Genomic DNA, 20,822 nt, shown 5'->3' with positions numbered 1-20,822 from the left:
CTTTTTCCTCCCGGGACAATTAGTTTAGGTTAACCAAGACTTTTAGAATTCTTTCTGTAAGAGTCACCATTGAATTAGATGACTATTTTCTTCAAAACATAATTAAAATATATGTGGTTCCTCTTCACTCTTTCTAGTCCCCTTTATTTCCATAGCAGTGGGTATTTATTTATCATTATAAAACACACCAACAAATACTGGTGATTTTTTGAACCCCAAGAGGACAGAGTGGAAGGAAATGGAAAGAAAGGAACAAAAACCAATGATGATTAGGCATCAGTGGATGAGTTAGAAATGTTTATGTGATTTAGTTGATACCTTCAGGATTCCTACAAAATTTAGACTTGCTGTTTTACAGATGTGGAAACTGTGGTTCAGAGGGGTTAAATGGTTCACTCAGTGTTCCACAGCTTGTGTCAGAGTTAAGATCTGAACCCAATCTGTGTGACTCCAAATTTCATGTTCTCTTTGTTGTACCAGGGCCAGAGGGGACTCTGGTAGGCTCTAGAATTATATAGGGGATGGGGCCCAGGTAGGGAAAGGCTGCAAAGAAGACCTTAGTCTATTCCAAGATTCAACCTTTGGCATGATTCTCCTTCCCTGGTCCCTGCCTCCACTGTAGACTATGTATGCAAAATATGGATCCAGGCCTTTTTAGTATTTTAAGGAGAGGGTCTTCTACTAATGAGACATCTCTCTTTTGTCTTTCACAGCAATTTTGCAGGCAGTAATAACTGGTGATCTTATGAAGGTAAGCCATCTTCCTACCAAATTTTTTGTTGATTTTTAAGAGCTTTAAGTCAACATCATTTCACACCAAACTTTCATGAGCCCATATGTCATTTATCAGACCCCCCTGCCTGTGCTGGCTTAGTAGAAAGAGGAAGGATGCTTTTTCTTTTTTTTTCTTTTTTTTTGAGAATTAAACAGAGAGGATTAGGGGAGTCCTCCCAGCATCTCCATGCTTCCTAACAGCAAAAGGTTTCTGTAAGATAACCATGCAATTTGCCTTCAATAGTAAAAATGGACTGCATGTCCCCAGGATACAGCGCTCACAGTGCCCAGAATTCCTCTTCTCTGAAAGCTGATATTGGAAGCTTAAAGATTTCTTTTTAGACAGGTCTTAAAATAAATGCAAGTGTAAGAATTATCTGGTCAACAACCAGAAATACATTCCTCAGGCCAGAGCCTATGTCTTCCAACATTATTAAAGTTTTGTATTTTGGGAATCATGGTAAACCAAGACAGTTTAATTTGTTCTTTTGCTTTCTGGTGAATTTTAATTCAGAGGGAAGGAAGTGTCCACCACTGCCTCTAGAGTGAACGCCAATTCTGAAGTCAGACCGCCAGGGTTCAGATCTTGGCCCGCCATTCCCTATATGCATGATTTTGAACAACTTTTTATCTTTGTACCTCACTTTCATCATCTCTAAAATGGAATCATAGCATTGCCTCTCTCTTCACTTTGTGAGGATCAAATGTAATAAAACAAGTACAGCTCTTGACTATTCCTATTACATAGAAAGGACTCTAAAGTGTTGGCTATTTTATTAGCATAGGGTTAGTCTGTGTATTTTTAAGAGCTAGACATAGTAGAAATGTAAATATTTGTTATAAAGTATAATACAGTTTATAACGTCTAAAAGCTATAGTTGGTCCCATATCCTTTTCAGGCCTTGGGACTTATGACTGCCCATCTATCCTTGTAAAGCCCACACTGCCATTGATCGGCTGTGTAATATGGGCAGCTCCCTAAGGGCCCAGGTTATGCCTTCCTCACCAGCCTGTGGAGGATGGTGCCATTGCAGATCCAGAAACCAAAAGCCTTATAGAAAGCTGAGAAGCACTGCCATTGAACACAGTTTCTTCTGAGGCACAACTGTCGAATAAACTGAGACCCTCTGTGCTCCATTTATTTTTTAAAATAGGTTTTTATTGATTTTAGAGAAAGAGGAAGGGAGAAGGATAGAAATATCAATGAGAGAGAATGATCGTCTGCCTGCTGCACGCCCCCCTACTGGGGATCAAGCCCGCACCCGGAGCACGTGTCCTGACAGGGAATCAAACCTTGACCTCCTGGTTCATAGATCGATGCTTCAACCACTGAGCTATAACAGCCTGGCCCTCTGCTCCATTTTTAACAGGTCACTAGCAGAATACAGTTGGTGAGACAGTTTCAAGCATCTTGATAAACAGTCATCTTTCAACATGTAATCCTGGAAATGGTGCATTTGAAATCTTTTCATTTTATTTTGTACGTGATTTTAGTCTAGGCAATGAATTTTCCAGGTCTGTGGGTATATCGCCACAATATTTTGTACTTAATAGAGAATTATTTGAGATATAGGAAATAACTATATTCAGTCGGTTGTCTTATTACATTCTCTATTCCAATTATTCCCAAAATGGCTAAGAAAGAATGCAAGAATACCTTGTTTACTGAGAGATAAAATACAGGAGAGTTAGGTGTGGGCTTTTTTTACTCTTTTCTTTTTCTTTCTTACTTTTTTTCTCTTTTTTTTCTAGTATTTTTCTTCTCCCATTTTTTCTTCTTCTCCATTTTCTTTCATTTTTCTATTCCAAGTAGAAAGCAAAATAAATATTAAATATTAAACTGGCTGTGTGTGTGTGTGTGTGTGTGTGTGAGAGAGAGAGAGAGAGAGAGAGAGAGAGAGAGAGAGAGAGAGAGAGAGAGAGAATGCACAAATCAGCAGAAAACAGAAGACCCCAGGAGCCATCCCAGTGGGAAAGCTGTCTTGAGCAGCTGGGCTGCATAAGATGCCCACAGACTAACTTACTGCTCAGTGTCTAAAAACACCACAGAAAGGCAGAATCAAGGCAGCTGATGGATTGGGTCTGTGCTACTCGGTTGAGCCGAATCCCTTGTGGATCTGTTCCAGGGAAGGGACTGTCACTGTGAGACAATGCAGTGAAACAGAACAGGATTCTCTTAGTTTTCTCTTAACCGGAAAACTATTAGCTACTTCTTCCTACTGCCCTGGTGTAGGGTGAAAGTTCCTGGTTTCCATTCAACTACTCTTTTTTGAATCTATTTCCTAGGAAGTCTTCCATCCCCCACTTCATGCTTTCCTGGTGCCCCATGGTAGCCCATCCGGTATAATTCTTTCCACATCTGTCTCTCCCATGGACTGTGAGGTCTTTGAGGCCAGTGGCTGTGTTGTTTTCATCTGCTTCCCTGGCATCTGACACATGGCAGTGCTGTGGCTGCATTTGAGTAGAAGCTTGAACTTTGAACCATAGGAGATGTTGATTTTTTTATAATGTGCCATCTAACTTCTTGGTGGTAGACACATTCCTTTTGCTTATTGCCTGCTGGGTTATTTGTTTGGCATTTCTCCTAAAACTACATTTTAGAAGCTCCAAAAGGCTCTTCTTATCCTGATATATCATAGTTTAGAGAATAGGGACCCATTTACACTTTCTATAATTTTTAATATTTCATAAACTTAGACTGTATCATTAGCTACCTTATTCTCAAGATGCAAAATCTGTTTTTTCCCCTAGCCTGTTTCATATTTTAGGTATTTTGAGTTTCTACTACTGTTTTCTCTGAATCTGTTTCTCATCCTGCAGATCACCTCTAGCCTTGTTGAGTAGGTGTTGGGTGATTAACAGAATGCATACCGGCTGGGCTGCAGACCTGGATGAAGAAGGGAGCTATACCTGTGTGTGCGTGTGTGTATGCTGTGTGCTCGCGTGCAGTGATCTCTCACAGGGAAATGGAAAGAAGCTTCTATGGAGCTAGGTTTATAAGAGATTAAAGGAAAGGAGTTACCTACCAGACACCACACTAATCCTGCCTATAATTATTCTTTCACTCAAGAAAAAGCTGAGCCAAAGTAGGAAAACTTATTCTCTTCTCCACCCTCCACTCCCTTGGAACAGGCACCAGTGCCCAGACAAGAAAAAGAAAGAAAAAAAAACCACACAGGAAAATAAATAAGTGATTCGGTATATTTCAGTTTTCTTAGGATGTTCAACACCCATATGCCCTCTCAGGAGTTAGTGAGACACTGGCCATCTATTTGAGTTATCACACAATCGAGGAAGATTACTTCATCGCTCTGACGTTTCTGTGTCCTCTGAGGCTAGAAACATTTGTGGTTTGCTGCATTGTTCTTATTTTATCACCAGTGAGCTGTTTCTCTTGTTCCGGCCTCGGTCTGAGCTTCTTTTTATCTGTCTCTTTTTCAGCTAATAGAAAGCTATAAAAATGGAGGCAGTCTGCTAATTCAGGGACCAGACCACTGTTCACTCCTTCACCATGCAGCTAAAACCGGCAACGGGGAAATTGTGAAATATATCCTTGATCACGGTGAGTAGGCACAAGATCACTTACCCAGCAAACAGATTGAATTAGTAAGTTGACTTCCACCCAGGCCAGCTTCAGAATGGTGGAAATGCTCTCCAACTTCTAGCTGACTCTCTCTGATTATTTGAGACAGCGGGATTGTAGTAGACCACTCAGCCACGGGGTACTCTTAACCAGTTAATGAGTAGAAATTATTTTCATATCAAGATCATTACAGGGTACTTGGGGGCGTATTTATTAAAAAAATAATGTACAAAAACCAATGCAGCCTGGATAATATGCTTTATTGTTTGGGGAAGATCTTTTATGTTTTGGGAAGTTAACTGGTTGGGACAGGTATCTAATCTATATTTGTAGCCAATCATTCTCAGCATTAATCAGAGTATTTATCCTGTCTTTCTAGTCTTTTATTTATTTTTTGCTCTTTGAATCTCATCTTTTCAACTCAAGTCACACTTCATTCTCTCGGAAACGTCTAGTAGCCTCACGTCCTCTGCAGCAGGACATGCTCACCTCCCGGGCAGCTTCCTCCTGCATCTCTAATTTGATGTTATATCATTTGCTGGAAGCAGCTTTCAGTTTTTAGCATCTTCCTCTAAAAGTCCTTCAGAGGCATACACACGTGCTGAATAGCACATCTTGACCATTTGTAACAGCTTTCCTTGTTTATAGTGTTTCTAGGATGAAGAATAGGAATAAGGCGGGGGGGGGGATCTCCTGTGTTTTCACAGGAGAGAGTGGAATAGTCTTTAGCTCTGAGAGATCCTGGAGGCTTTGTTGTGAGCCCTAGCAGCGAGCCTGTGGCCAACCCGCTTTGCATCCAAATTTGGGCTGTAAATAGAAAGCATAGTAGATATTCACACTCGTTCCTGCTCTTCTTTTAATTCAATTTAGCAAACATCTTATTTCATTCATTCATTCATTCATTCATTCAATCATTCAACAAATATTTGTGGAGTGCCTAGTAAGAACTACATGTTGTAGACCAGTACACACATACAAATAAAATAGAGTCACTGTTTTCAAGCAATTGTAAGCTAAAGAAAAAAAAAATATCATCATCATAGGCATAATTAAATTTAAAACAGTTGCATAGATGTTTTAAGTCATATTACAAAGCTACAAATAGAAAACACAGTTACCATTATCAAGCACATTTTTATGCCAGATGCTTATACTAAATGCATCATCGAATCTTTACAAAGGTCTTGTAAGGTTGCCATCTTGTTTTTGTTTTTGTTTTCCATTTTCTTTCTTTTTTTTAATATAAATTTCAGAGAGAAAGGGAAAGGGGGAGAGAAATAGAAACATCATTGATGAGAGAAAATCATCCATAGGCCGCCAGAGCCCAGACCGGGAATCAAACTGTGACCTACTGGTTCATAGATCAACACAACCTCTAAGCCATGCAGGCTTGGCTGTAGTTGCTGTCTTCTTGATCCTTCTCAATCCTTTCTTTCTAGTTTGCCCTTTACCCAATGAGACTGAGTGCTTGTTTGCATCATTAGGCTACTCCATACTTACGTGCCCTCTCTGGAGTTAGGTGAGCCACTGATACCTAGTTGAGTGATAACACAGGTTAGGAACCCTCTCTCCCTCTCTCTTGCTTTACCTCTCCTGAAGAACTAGCACTTCCCCTACTTCCAGATTCTTCTCTGTATCCATTACCTGTGGGTGTCTCCCTGGGTCTCTCACTCACAAGGCTGTAACCAGCTACAATTTTGACTGAATCTGTACAGAAGAGAGAGACCCTGTCACATGTTTGGGGCTCTCCATTGGGGTGGCTGGAACGGCCAGGACACCTGAGTCTTTCTCTGTACCTGGTTTTTCATCTCAGGCTTCTTCACAGCATGATGGTCCTAGGGTTTCAGGAGGAGAGAATGAGAGCTTCCGGACACCTTGAGGCTGGACTGGAAAGTTCTGTATCCTCTGCAGCATTCTGTTAGTCAAAACAAGTCACAGAGCTTGTCCCGACAAAGGGAGGAGGGAATAGAGCCCACTGCTTCATGGAAGGAGCTACAAATCAATTGTGTCAGAATTTAATCTACCACCCTCCCCTACTCTCCATCTTCTTCACCTGGAAATGATGACCCTACCTTCTCAATGTCCTGAACTACTGATCTACCTGAAATCCTTGGAGCTCAGCTTTTATAGTCCCCTTGGTTCTGGGTCCTAAGGCTGCTTAGCAATAACAGTTCTTTAACATCACAAGTTCTTAAACAAGTTTCTCCCCTTTTTAGCATAGGTATGTCCCATGCAATATTTGATACATACACTAAAAACAAACGAAAACCCTCTCCTCAGTTGAGTCTTTTCAGGGGCATGTCAGATGAGGCTTGAGATGGTATTTCTCTAATACTCTTCCCATTGTAGCCCACACTCATAGGGGTTGGAGTTCCTAAGCTCAATGGGAAATAGGTACACACATGCTTTGCCTGGCATGAAGTCCAGCTAGCATGTCAGTCTCAGTGCTTTGACCAAAGCCTGACATTAGATACTTAGGGAGTTTCTCTTCCACCTCCAGTATCTGCTGCAAAGATTGTATCACAGGATGCAGCTCTCTATCAAAACTGAAGGACACCAAGGAATTTATTAATTCCTTCGGGGAGAGTGCTTATTTTTCCAGTTCTCTTGGTTAGATTTTGTAAACAAGTTGTTTTAATAGTGATGCTCATGAGAAAAAATTTCAGATTCCTGTAATCACCCCAATGTCACTCACAGGCAAACAGTTCCCATGGTCACATCTTATACCCTCCCTGCTTCACCAGGATCTCTGATGGACCTGAGAGAAAGACGGTGGAGATAGTGAAGCAAATCCATTCCTTCTGTTTGAAAATAAAATATTATTATGCTTTACAGTCCAAGGATCACTGCCTTTTTGATAAATGGCAATTTTTCAACTTTTAGCACTATAGCCAAGTAGTGGGAACTGTATCACACTTGATTTTAGTATTCATCGACCTGATAGGCATTGCCAGCTTCATGCTTAACTTCAGTCTGTTTATTTAGGAGTATGGATGTAAAAATCTTTGGACATAATCAGCCTAATTCACCAGGTTCCTTAACAGCTATGCGCTTCAGCTCGTCTATTTTTATTGTTGTTTGTTTTAATATTTTTAGTTACTGATACAATCTGTATTAACCTGTGTATTCGGGGAAAATCATCTTTGCAGAACGACTCATCTATGATAAATGATAGAAACCCCTTTAAACTATACTGCTCCTGAAGTCAGAGATAAGTACATGGAGAGCCTGGCCCTTTCTGTGCTCTATAGGTAGGTCTGAGCAGTTTGAATTCACATAAACTTCTTTTAAAAGCAAAGAAAAATTTTACACTGTGCTAAAGATCAAGAGGAACGCTCCTCCTAGTCTTGAAGCCTGAATCTCTCTTAAAGTTTTAGTGGTTTTTTTGTTTTTAATTTGGGTCAAGTCTTTCCTGTGGCTTCATATGAGTTTTAAATCCTAAAAACTGTCTTGTTTTGTTTTGTTTTTTTTTTAAAAAAAAACCCTGACCATAAAGAAGCCTTTAATGACAAGGCTTCTGAGAAATCAGGGGCCCTTTCTTGTCAAGGCACAGGATGGAAATTGTATGTGGCCTGTTTGCTTACTTGTCCTTTCTCTCCCCTCTGCTGTGTCTTCTTCACTGGATATTTATGGTGAGCCGTGGGGTCCCCCATCAGGAGGACAGCCCCTGAACAGGATTCCAGGGAGATTATGCTCCCAGCCACCACATTCAGCAATGTATTTCTCTTCTAAGGACTCTTTTTAAACCGGGCTGGGGCCTGGGGGCATGTGATGTGTGCTATGTTCTGAAAAACCACAGGAGGCTTGAATTTTTTCCACATGCATCTTCTTTGGGACTTCTTGTCTCAAATTCACAACATGCTGCTTTTCTTTATGAAAAACTGGAATTTGGGCATTTGGAGGGTTGAAAAGAGGAGGAGGAAGGGACAGGGTGGGGAGAGGAAGATGCAGAGGGATTCCAGCTGAGAATCCCCCCAGCGGTTCCTGCTTTTCAACTCCTTTCAACCATCTTTTTAACCCGCTCCCTCCTCCCTGGTTTTACCCTGGAAAGGACTTTTGTGTGGTTTGTCTTTCACCACCCTGCACATGTTTGCTCTTTTGTGTGTGTTTTTCTCCCCACTCCCACCCTGTTGCCCCCTACCGTGTTTCCTGATAGAAATCTCACTCATGCATTTCTTTTTTGATTTCAATGGCTTATTTTGTCTTCCCTCTGTTTCTGCCTTCAGTCTTTCTTTTCTTTTTTTTACCCCCCTTTTTCTGCCTCTGGTTCCCCGAGAGAAACGACCACCATCCCGCTGGGACAGGATGACGGTGCTGTTAGAGTTCCCAGTGCCAGCTCTCCCCAAATCGGCACAGCTTTTGTCCTGGGCCACTGGAGGATTTGGAATGGTCTGCTGGCAGCGTCAGGGAGACTAATGGGAAATGAGGTCCTAACAGAGAGAGGCCGTGGGGAGGTGGAAGGAATAGCAAAGGGGATTTGGATGCCTTGGTGTGGGAAGCAAATTAAAAGATGCACGTGACAAAGACACATCGTATATAATAAAGTGCAATGTGGATAAAGTTGCATCCCTAAGAACTGGGGTATGCAATGGAAGAGCCTATGGGGTGGACACTGGGCAGCGGGCCTGCATTTTGGAAGGTTTGACTACTCACCACGCAGTTTACATTCTTGTGTTGGGAGATCTGCAAGTTTTCCTTCCTTTCCTATTCCCTGGCCTTCACCCGCAAACACTGATATGGCTATCCCCATATTTTTCTTTCTCTTATTTTTCAGACCATTTCCCATAAAGCACAGTCTCTTGAATTCATGTTCCATTTACCGATCTTTCTCTGAGAAGAAACAAGAATTTGGTTAGGATCCACATTAATTTTAAAATATCATTTATTCATTCATTCACTTGAAAAATTAATTCTCTCTTCCCCACTCTTGAGAAAAAAATGTTATAGTAACAATCACTGCTAATCTTTATTATTCTAAACTAGAGGCCTGGTTTATGAAAATCCATGCACTTACGGGGGAGGGGACGTCCCTCAGCCTGGCCTACACCCTCTCGCAGTCCAGGAGCCCTCGGGGGATGTCTGACTGACAGCTTAGGCCTGCTCCCCAGGGCCAAACCCCGCTGCTGCTGGTGGCCTCCCTCCACCACTGCCGCCGCCCCCCGCCCCCTGATTGCCGTCCCCTCCCTCTGCCCACTGTCACCCGCCTTGGCTGGCGTGGCGCTGCCCGCTCACCAGCCCTGCCCCCTGCCGACCGATCCTTCTGCCGTTCGGTTGACTTCCAAATTAGTTTTTTATTATATAGGATGCTTTATATGTATGAACACATTGCATTCTTACAATAGCCCTACACAGCTTGCTCTCATCTCTATTTGACAGGTGGTAAAAACTGAAGCATAGTGAAATTTGGTTAGTTGTCAAAACTCACACATAATATAAGATGTGGTCTCTGCCCTCCATGTTCCTAAGACCCAGCAAAGGGCAGTGAAACATGGACAAACAACCACAATGCTGAGTTGTTTGGCATGAGTGTCCTGTGCAGGGTACCAGTGATAACTGGTGCAGGGCTGTGGAAGGGCAGTGATTGCCTCCCTCTCAAAACTTGATGGGGACATTTCCCCCATATCCCTTCAATGGGGTTAAGAGTTGTTTCTGGTGCAGATCAGCTGTGGGATGGAGTGTGCACATTGTAGTAAGCCCTGGGAGGGACAGAGAGCCAAGTTTCCCTTCTATATCCAGGGAACAATTGTGAGCTCTTTACTGACAATGTAATGTTATTCCTCCAAATTCCTCAGGGGAGACGGCATGGTATCCACAGTCAGAACATATGTTCACATAAAATGCAAAAGAAGCCCACACCCATATGTTCCCCTTTGGTATCTATTATTTTCTCTCTTTCTCCTGTTCTTTCCCTTATTACTGAGACTCAAATTAACTTTCCAAAAATCACAGATGCTCTTATTATCTACTTTTTTTCAGGAGAATTTTTGTAATCTGTTTTGATTATTTTTGTTTCTCTGCGATGCTGGGAAGTTGTGTTGATGGGAGAAGTAGGAAGGTTTGGGTTAAGTTCATTATTCCAGAGAAATTCCCAAAACCTCTAACTGGAGTTTCTTTAGATATTGATTAAGAACAAATGTATCTTGTTTGAGCATCGGTGCCTCTTTCTTGCACCTCCATCAGCCACCGAAGATGAGGGGAGAAAGGGGAAATGACAAGCAGCCTCAGGCAAACTTCCTTAGAATGGGCTGACCCTCTGGGCTGGCTGCATGTACGGCGACTCTTGTCAGACTGTGAGGAACAAGGTCCTTTCCTGTCCTTGTCCGCCCTTGCCAAATAGTTGCAGTTTTAGCACAGATGAAACTGCTCCAGGGTCCTGTCGCTTGCATGAAGACTGGGACCCTGGAGGCCACGGACCCGTCATAGTCTCAGCTCTGAGTGCTGAATAAGGAGGGAAATGGGCAAAGCCTAAGTATGCAATTCGCAGCAATGATGGGAACACACTGCTACTGAGGCTGGCTGGCTTGTGTTCACAGGGGTCCTTTAAAAATAGATGGCTTGAGAAGTTTGCTGAAGGTGACAGGGCTTCTTTAAAAGCACACCCCCTTAGAACACTGCTCCCGACCTCGTGGAAAGTGTCCTGTTGGCAGTTGAATGGGCCTGGGGTCCTTGGTTCTCAGGACATAATTCTAGTCCACAGGTGGCTCTGTACACTAATATAAGTAGGAGTGAGGTGGCCCTTTTATACAGCTTTCCTTCACTGACGTTCCAACTTCTTGACGTGGTGTGACCTGCTGTGTCATGTCAGAGGATAGGACACAAACTTTAGGCCATGTGTTTAGTGTGCCAGCTACTGTCTTAAGCACATAACTTTCATTAACTTCTGAAACCTCACTGCACTCCTTTGAAATACATATTATTATCAGTCTTTCTTTACATGTGAGAAATAAAATGAAAGTCCCCAAGATCTACTAAGTGGCAGCTAGAGCTGGAATTGTAAACCTTTGATCCTGACCACTGCGCTCCGCTGCTTTGCACTTCTTTGGTGGGGGATGTGGGAGGGTCATCATTCACTGTTTCCTTAGAACCACAGGACTGAGGAACAGAAATGAATGAGTTAAATCTTTGTTGAATCCTTAATGTAGGGTAGATCCTCAAGGAATGTTAAAAGTAAAAGTATTCTTATATTCAAGGGATTTAGAAGAAAGGATTTCAGGGAACAAGGCATACAACAAAAAATCAAACACATGGTACAAGGGTAGACCCAAGTAAGCTTTACGAGAGTTCAGAAAAGGGATAGATTCCTTCTGCCAAAGGTGGTCTTTTCAGAGGCCTTGTCAGAGACGAGGCTTTACAAACATTTACGATGTAGGTCTGAGGCTAGAAAAAGAAGACTTCTCAATAGGGACAGGGAAGGGAACAAGCCCTGAGAAACATGTGGGTGATGGAGAAGTGACCACTTTGGAACTTTGGGAACAAATGGAGGAAAGGTAGTTCCAAGTGGACACTGTGAACTTCAATGTTTAAATACTTGGAAGTAACTAATAAATATGACAGATCGAAAACCTGGAAATCTAAATAACGTAAGAGCTTTTTAGTCTTCTTCGTAACCGTTTCTTCACGCTAATTATATTCCAGGCAGAGACCTATGAGGAGGCCTGTTTGTGGAACAGGACACATAGGGAGACAAACAGGACAGACGTGGTGTCGGAAGGTTTGCCTGGCCTTGACGACCAATGGATGTGAGAGAGAGGAAGCCAAGATGATGACTTAGCTCTTGGGTGACCAGGAGGATTGTGAAAGTCCCATCACACCTGTCATCTTCTCCTTGCCCAATGACCTTCTTGGTTAGAAAGTCCTAACCTCCTCTTCTCCTTCTTCTGATGAGGTGGCAAGTAATCACTTAAGTAAATTTTCAATGATAACCATATCCAACAACACAGAGAGCAAATCAACAGGATCACATTTCTAAGGACTAAAATGCTCAACACCTACAACCGTGTTTGCCACTTTCAAGCACATTTGATTCATTCATTCAACCAAACATTTAGGCATCTGCTTGGCACCAGGCTCTATGCCAGTCACAAGGCCACCAACCCAAGGGGCTTATGAGAATCTAGTTGTGAAGAGAGAAATCAGCAAGTGATTTTAATATGGTTTATGTGTTATATATCCACACTTGTCTGGGACAGTCTCAGTGGGACACATTATATTAATTTCCCAATTATAGGACACAAAGTGAGGGAGAACATTTGATGCAATATTTGGAGTGGGGTCATAGTTGGCCTCATGGAGGAAATGGTCTCAGCAGGCTGAATAGGGTAAGGGATTCAGGGAGGGCTGGGGAGGAAGGCAGTGGTGCTGCAAGTGGGAAGGTGGGCATTCCAACCAGTGTGTGCAGACTGAATGAATGCATTAGTGAACATACAAAACATTGCTAATGTGCAAACTCATAGAACTTATCAGTTCATAATGAAGCTTCTATCATTTGATATTTATGCAGAACATTTCTTCTAGGTGTTGGAAGGGAAATTTTGTGAAAAATAGAGTTTCACCCTATTTCTAAAATAAGGCTATTGGACCGCATGGTATCTATTGTCTCTTGTCGCTTTACTGTTATATTGCACAAGAGCCCATCCCAAACTACCTGCCACTGGAGAATGAGCAACAATCTTCAAAGCTCAGCTGATTGTCCCCTTCCTCCGAAGGGAGCCACTTAATTATTTCTCACTTAGTCTATTACAGTTGATTTTATTTCTTCGACTTAATTGAAAGCTTCCGGAAGGAAGGCGGAGGCCATGCCCCTCTTTTGTGGCTCCCATTCTGCACATCTCAGCTGGCGGTTGGGAGATTGGTGGGAGGAGGAGGCCCCTTTATCCCTCTCACAAGTGCTCTTTCTTATGCAGCTTTCCAAGGCATTTTAATTGTGACTATAGATTTTCTTATTAATAGTTTTTTTAAACTTATGTTTGATGGGCGTGTCTTGATTTCCTCCTGTTTAGGACCTTCCGAGTTATTGGATATGGCAGACAGCGAAACGTGAGTCTCACTTTTATTACATAGTCCAGATTATTCTTCAGAACGTATCTAGGAGAAAAATGCCATGTCTAGAGCATACAGTAGATAATTTTCATGTCAGTGATAAAACATCCACTTTCTATTGTAGTTATACCTGTGCGGGGCTAATCTTCTAAATCAAGAATAAAAGTCACAATAAAAGTTGATGGCAGGTATCATAATGGTTGCACCCTCAGTCACTGAGATTCATCGTTTAGAGGTTCCTACAAGCAGTATACTTCTACACTGGTGCTGAGAAGTCTAAAAAATACATTTACCTTTTTTTTAACTCTTTGTTAACTGGGGTTTGTGAGAAAATTAAGCCCTAATGCTCTCTTGCATGTAATGAAATTTCTTTGCCAAGTCTAGAATGGAACAATGCCTATAATACAGCCAACGGAGAACTGAGAATATGGTAACTCCAATCATTTTCATGTTCTGAAGTTCAGATGAAGATCTGGGATGATCCCCAAACTGATAATTTTTTCTTTCAAACCCCCCCCCCCTCCATCTCTAGGGTAGCAAAATAGCTACTATTTTCCAAACAGGAACAAAGAAAGGCTAAGCATCTAACCCTGCAAACCATATAGAAGCACTAGAGAACTCCAAAGAAATTCAAAAGGAGATAAGGAATGGGCCAGGCTGGAGTGGGATGGGGAAGGGAGCGGAAGTGGGGATGGTGGAGGAAAAACAGACATAAATAGAATGAAAGACGGGGGTGGGGAGGAGTAGCCATGAGTCAGTTACCCGTCACTGAAGAGACTGCCCATTGCTATGCGAGCTTGTCCACATCCTGCACACCCCAGAGGACAGGCACCACTGACCCCAGTTCCCTGCTCTAAGGTCTGCATTTGATTTTCCACGAAACACTTTAACATTAAGTATCTTTTCAGCCTTGGATTCCAAATGGGAAAATCCTCCTCCTTTTCTGACTATTAATGGAGCAGAAATAACCACTTTCTCACGCCCACTTCCCACAGTGACTGGCTGGCTGGTCTTGGGCCTGCTGTCAACTGGGGAAAGCTCTAGTTCTGAGCTCTCTCCCCAAGTCTCTCTGTGCCTCCCAGATCCCCTGTGGCTGCCCCTCCCCTCCCACCTGCCCCTGGAGTTGAATCCAGTAGGTAGGCCAGAGTGTTAGCCTGGTCCCTTGCAGTTGAGTTCCCAGGAGTTATTCCTGTGATGGGTCTGAGGGGCGCTGGTTCCCCATCTCTGTTCCCTCTGAGCTTCATCTAGCATCCCTCACACTCAGCGTATCCATACAGAGTGTCGTTCCCAGTGTTCAGATACAGCCACACACATCAGTCTAACTGCCATGGAGTCCTGCCTAAATGAAACATTAGTAGTTGACAACAAAATCGCTCGGCCGAATTAACCAACACTGTTTTAAAAAGAGGCTGGAGTCAGATATTGTGGTTACAGGATGACTAACTCAAGCACTTTAGGCTCCCCTCCCCCACACCCCCCAAATGGGCCCTGCCTGCAGCCAGGTCTCAGCCTCAGACAGAGAAAGAGCATCAGCAGCAGGGGTAGGATGAAACCACCCCCTCCCAGCAGCCTCCACCCCCACCCCGGCCCCCAGCCCCTTTATGGGTGGTTTCCATTTCATCTTTGATTTAGGGGTGAGACTGCACTGCACAAGGCTGCCTGCCAGCGGAACCGGGCCGTGTGCCAGCTTCTGGTGGACGCAGGAGCATCTCTGAGAAAGACGGACTCCAAGGTAACTTGATGAGTGAGTGCAAACATCCACCCACTGGGCAACATCGCAGGCGCTGTGGCCTTCACTTATGCCCACAGCAGAGGCATCCTTTCTGTGCCTATGGAAATGCTGGGGGGCTTTGGAAAAAGGAGGAAAAAATAAAGTGCTTCATTTAGAGAAACTGCAGTTTAAATGTATAAGCACAAAGGGAGGGTGTGTGCTCGCCTATGGGGCTTTGGAAACCTCTGAAGGACGCGCTGGCCTTGGGATTTGGGGTTCTCCTCCTGCCGAATGCCAGCAGCCAGGCTGCAGAGAGGTGAGATCCAAAGCCCTGGGAGAGGGGTCAGGCTTATGTTCACAGACATTGACCTAGCCTTGGAGAAGACCCTTTGGGATTTCTCCTTCATCTGCTTAATCCACTGTAGCTTAAAATCTGTGATTTATGTGGCCCCATTTTGAGGTGCCAAAGTGATTTCCAGTCACTTCCAAGATGGGAAGTCAGGCTGCACCATGAGTCATTCCAAGTTACAGAGAGCAGTCAAGGAAAGGGCTGAGAGCTGGCGTGAAGGAGGAGGTAGAGCTGAGTGGCATTGACCTACAAATACAGCCTGTGAGAGAGCAGAGTTAATACCAATCAACCCCGTAGAGGAGCTTGGTCAGCTCTGAGAATTTTCAAGCACCCTGGGGAGACTCCAAGGAAAGACAAGCCACTTAACACAGAGGCTGGCAGAGAAGAATTTGAATATATGTAGATGAGGACAAACAAAAGTGGCAGGAGACCTGGCCCCTGAGCAGATTGCTCTGTGTCATCTTTCTAAGTTTCTGTATCAGATCAATGGGCTCCATATTCCTTGAGGTTTCTTCCTACTTTATTTTATGTATGTGTGTGTATTTTTCCAAAACACAAACAGCTGTATTATTTTTGTGATTATAAATAGAGTGTGTTCTCACATAGAAAACTCGAGCCGTGCAAACAATACAGGAAAGTAGAAATAGCTAGAAAATTCTACATCCTAGACGTATACGTTATTAAAATTTTAATGATCTCACTTCACATGTAAGTATGTCTATTTTTCTCTCTCATTATTTTAAGTTGATAAAGTCAGACTATGCATGACTTAAGTTTACACCCAACATTCTGTTCTAGAGATCTTACCATACAAAGTACTATCCCTATGCTTCATCCTTTTCAGGGATCCTCTGTTTTTTCCATTTTTGTAATTTGATGCTAGGTGAGAGCATCACATATGATCATCATGACAGAATCTACTTGGGTTTTTTGGAGAGAAGCAATATCTTGAGAATTTCTCTTAATAGAGAACAGTTCCTTAAAAAAAATCTCAAAGGCCCACCCTTGTCCATCTCCCTGAGTATTTAGAAGCTATAGAAATTCCAACTTCATTAACATTGACGTAAGCACAAGATAGTCTATTAATACCATAAGCAAGTGGGATAAAATTATAATAGCAATGTTAAGCTAGTGGATAAATATTAAACCCCAACTAAAGTAAAATTGTAGAAAGAGCCCAGAGCCACTATTATTTCCTTTTTACCCTCTGCCCTGCATCCCCTAGAAGCTACTAGGAACAGGTTTCATTGAGGTTGACACTATCCATTGTGTTAACTGATCTGAAGGCTGAAGTTTTTGATAATTTTTGTCATACTTGTGTGCATTTATGCATAGAGCTATTTCTTTAGTACAATGATCATGCCTCTACCTTTTCCTTAGAACTTAATATCACTTATTTAAATAGATAAGACTATATTATTAAACAAAAATTAGAAGTTTCAAGGAGTGTCAAGTAATATCCAGAAGCATTCAAAAGAATGAGACCTTCCCTCCATTTACTAATGATTTCCATTCATTGGCCTCATTCAAAAATATTGTGTGTGTGTGTGTGTGTGTGTGTGTGTACTTACAAATACACATGTAGCACTAAAATAGGCTGCAAGACATTATATAATCATTCAACATGATGCAGAAGAATGACATAAAAATGTTTGACATATTATTAAGTGAAAAAGCGTGTTAAACCACAGTATATAAATATGGTTTAATTTTGATAAAATAATTATGTATACAGCTATAGAAAAAGAAAAACAGTTGTTCCACAGAAGGTTAACAATGGTTATCTTAGTGTTCTGGAATATATTTTTATTTCTTTTTTATGCTCTTCTATTTTTCCAAAATTTCTTTAATCAACACCCATCAATTTTATAGTCAGAAATTAACTCACTCTTTGGAGAGATGAGAATGTTATAAATAGGGGAGAGAATCTTTAAAACCAGCAAAGAAACCTTTTTAGATTGTTATGACCATCCCTTCCCAGAGTTAGTATAATAGAAAGAGTCCTAAACTAGACATCGAATGCCTGTTTCCCTGTTTATCTAGTTAGTAATTTCCCTGCACCTGCTTCCAGAGAGGGTCTGGGCTCCAGACTCACTGTGCTAAGTTTCCTGCTGTGCACTCAGTTAGACTCTGATCCTATGATTAGACTCTATGCTTTCTTAGAGGGAACCCCCACCTGTCCACAAGGATGGTCTCTTTCTTGTGAGCTTATGTATCTTGCTTCCTTCAGATAATAGCTTGAAAAGTGTCTTGTTAACTCTAAAACAGTAACATGGAAAGATCCTTACTAGTGCGTCATCTTTGAGTATCTCTGTTCCTGTGGATCTTTAAAAAAATCTCATCCCAGGTGTGTGTGTGTTTCTTTCCTTTTTACCTGCAGGGCAAGACACCTCAAGACAGAGCTCAGCAGGCTGGGGACCCTGATTTGGCTGCTTACCTAGAAAGCCGTCAGAACTATAAGATCATTGGCCATGAGGACCTGGAAACTACTGTTTGACCCTGGTAGATGGGCAAAGAGAACCTGAGCGAGCATATCACCTGGGCCCTCCCGTCGATCGGGCAGCTCCCCTGGAAGAAGCTGATGGAATCCATAAATCTGTCTCTCTCCTGCAAGCATCTGAGGCCATGCCACCAGTTTTTAAGGGCTACCGAGATGTACAACAGAATGGAATAGCCCACAGAGGACGAGGCAGGATACCTGGAGATTGGTGGAAAATGAGTTCCACAAAATTTGATCTTTATTGCTTCCAGCAAGTAGCATGAACTTCTGTGTTCACCTGTATCATTTATTTTAAAGATTCAAAGGATGTTCCTATAAATGGCACTGCTCCCTTCTCCCCTATGCATTCACCTTCCCCTGTACCGCACCATTCTGCCTGTAACCACCCAGAAAAAATTCGATACAATCTGTTCTCTTTACATTCAGTCTTTGAAGACCACAAGACTGTCTGAAGGTCTTTTGAAACCCTCTGGTTGTCCTGCAGAAATGTAACTGTAAAACTGCTTCCATTTCCAAGACTAAATATACCAGGATGACTTAGTGACGTTTTTTGCATGTCACCCCTCCCTGCTCATTTCTTTTTCATCATCTGGGAGCTGGGAGTTGCCACATGGATAATGTCAACTTGTGCACTGTATCTCTGAGGCATGGTGAGGTGGCATGGGAGTCTCCTGTTCTCAGCGGGACCTCAGAGAGGTAACCCAGGGGTTGGCCCCATGTGCGGGCCTGTTACTGATGGCCACAAAGGCCAGGTTCAGCTTGGGCTGTTTGGACAGCTCCATACTGCCCAGGTGTAGCCATCTTTGCCTTTTGCTGCAATAGAGGTGAGCAATGGACTAAGCCAAGGCCCGTAGCTAGTCTGCAGAAGCACTTAACTTTAAGTGCTGTTTCAACTGCAGGGCAGAAAAACCACGTGTGGGAACTGTGGCTACAGGAAATGGAGCTCGGTGCCAGTGTTCACTTCTAGGCTTTTTTGAGTGATAATGGAAAGCAGGCTAATGGACTTGAAATAAAACAGCAGAAGCAAAAGTAGCAACATATGTCAAAATAACTCACTTAAGTAAGAAAACAGTTACTGGAGCTTTGCACAGAGGCTAATAAGTACAGACTCTTGGGTACAGTGGTGAGAGGGGCCCATTTAGGTTTTCCTTCTAAGTTTCTGGTTTTCATTACCCCAAGTTCGCCCTATGCCAAGGACAAAGCCTTGCTGTGTGAGTTTCACTGCCAGATTTCCAGGCGGTGTGGCCCTTTCTGATGGATGCCTCCACCTACTCCTGGTCAGCTCCCAAGGTCATACCTGATAGCACTATAGCCCCATTTTACATGTACGGGGTAATCTATTAGTTTCTGTATTTTCTTCTGCTAGAAAGTTCTTAGTACAAACCTCTGTGGGAGTGCAGCCAGGAATGTTTCTCTGGCAGTGGAATTGCAGCTTCTAATCCTGCCACAGAGCAGTTGAGACTTACAGGTACTTCTATTAGGGACATTGTGACAATTACAGTATTAGGAGACGAAGACTTCTAATTTCTGGTGAAAATGTCTACATGACTTGGGTGTAAGTCAGAAATGAAAGTGGGTGATCGAGGGTTTTGCCTCACTCTTAGACATAAGCATCAAGCTTCCTGACTCTTTCTGCATGTGAGCGCACACGATTGTTTCTCTGTGTTTAATGTAAAGGTCCAGCAGCGACGTGCTGCTGATCTGAATCACATTTCGGTCACATATCATTTTGAAAGTACAAATATGATATACTGTTAAGTAGGAATAACCTCTCAGTGGATGGGGCTTAGTCGTTTCGAAATCAAACGGCTGGCATTATTTTCAGCTGTGGGAGGAAGGGTTGGTTGCGAGTAATCTATTTCCATAGATCAGTCTTAGAAATGGAACTATATTTTGGGTTTTATGGTGAGGGGAGGAGGAGCTGCAGTAGATTGTTTCCAGAAGCTGGAAAAAATTATGCTCCAGGAGAATTTAATCACTGGGCTTCTGCTGGGAGTTTTTCAATTGGTGGGACTGTCCAGGAGATGTTGTGATGACAGAAATATAATCCTTCAAACAGACTGAAATCTGGCTTTGGATGGTGCCTTCCATTCCCTAGATTGAGCCAAACACTTGGCCATGCAGTCAGTTACCCAGCTGCCATTGCTGGGATGAAGGACTATTTTCACCAACTACCATCTCATATTTCTCTGTAATGCTTCAAAGCAGCCCAGAGAAAATTTAGGGTACAGGTGGCTAGGGGCCAATTCAAATAGCTCCAAGTGAAGTAATAAGTCAACCCCCGGAATGAAAATTGATGATGTACTGACTGCTGTAGGAGTCTTGGAACATTTGGAAATCGTTCCAAAAAAAAGTCTTAGAATCCTACATTATTGGTGGAGAACGATATATGACCAAGGCGAATATCTCTTTGAGAAAAGCAAACACCCCCAGGACTTGGGCTTAAAAAGAAAAACATTAAAAATGAGCAAAAACAGTTACATATTTGATGGTTTCAATATTGCATCTGCCTCCTGTAGCATTTTATTTTTTAATTGATCATCGCATGGGACAGTCCTGGGCTTTAGAGCCAGCGGAGGGCCTATGCTCCAGGAGTTTTCAGCTCAGCTTAGGCATATGGTATCCCCCTTTTAATGGGCCCTCAGGAAAAATAGAGGCAAAGAGGCTGGCCCTGGTCTGAAAAGCCACATTTACAAGACAATCAAGCTATATACCTGTAGAAATATCATTTTCTACAAAACCTACTGAAACTACTGCTGAGAGTGGCCAACATGCAGCTGACATGAGCTGGGGCCTGTCTGCCTTTGGATTCCATGTTTAGATTAGCCTGGTAGAGGGCTGAGAAATGGAGAGTTATTAAAAAGCA

General features: G+C 42.7%; 1 protein-coding gene across 2 annotated transcripts in view; it reads left to right on the top strand.

Annotated features, from left to right (window-relative positions):
• DGKI (diacylglycerol kinase iota) overlaps window positions 1–18,505 on the top strand; it is a 196,126-nt gene extending 177,621 nt beyond the window's left edge. For both annotated transcript variants that reach the window (XM_081102141.1, XM_081102140.1), the window contains 5 exons: window positions 714–751; window positions 4,216–4,336; window positions 13,357–13,393; window positions 15,029–15,128; window positions 17,837–18,505. In XM_081102141.1, coding sequence (XP_080958267.1) covers window positions 714–751; window positions 4,216–4,336; window positions 13,357–13,393; window positions 15,029–15,128; window positions 17,837–17,953 — 413 coding nt within the window. In that variant the 3' untranslated portion in view covers window positions 17,954–18,505. The remainder of the gene's footprint in view (window positions 1–713; window positions 752–4,215; window positions 4,337–13,356; window positions 13,394–15,028; window positions 15,129–17,836) is intronic.
• Window positions 18,506–20,822: the final 2,317 nt, after the last annotated feature.

This window comes from Myotis nattereri, assembly GCF_964212035.1.
Source record: "Myotis nattereri genome assembly, chromosome: 11".
NCBI lineage: Eukaryota > Metazoa > Chordata > Mammalia > Chiroptera > Vespertilionidae > Myotis > Myotis nattereri.
The sequence above is the reverse complement of the archived record's forward strand: the minus strand, read 5'-3'. Positions and strand labels throughout refer to the sequence as shown.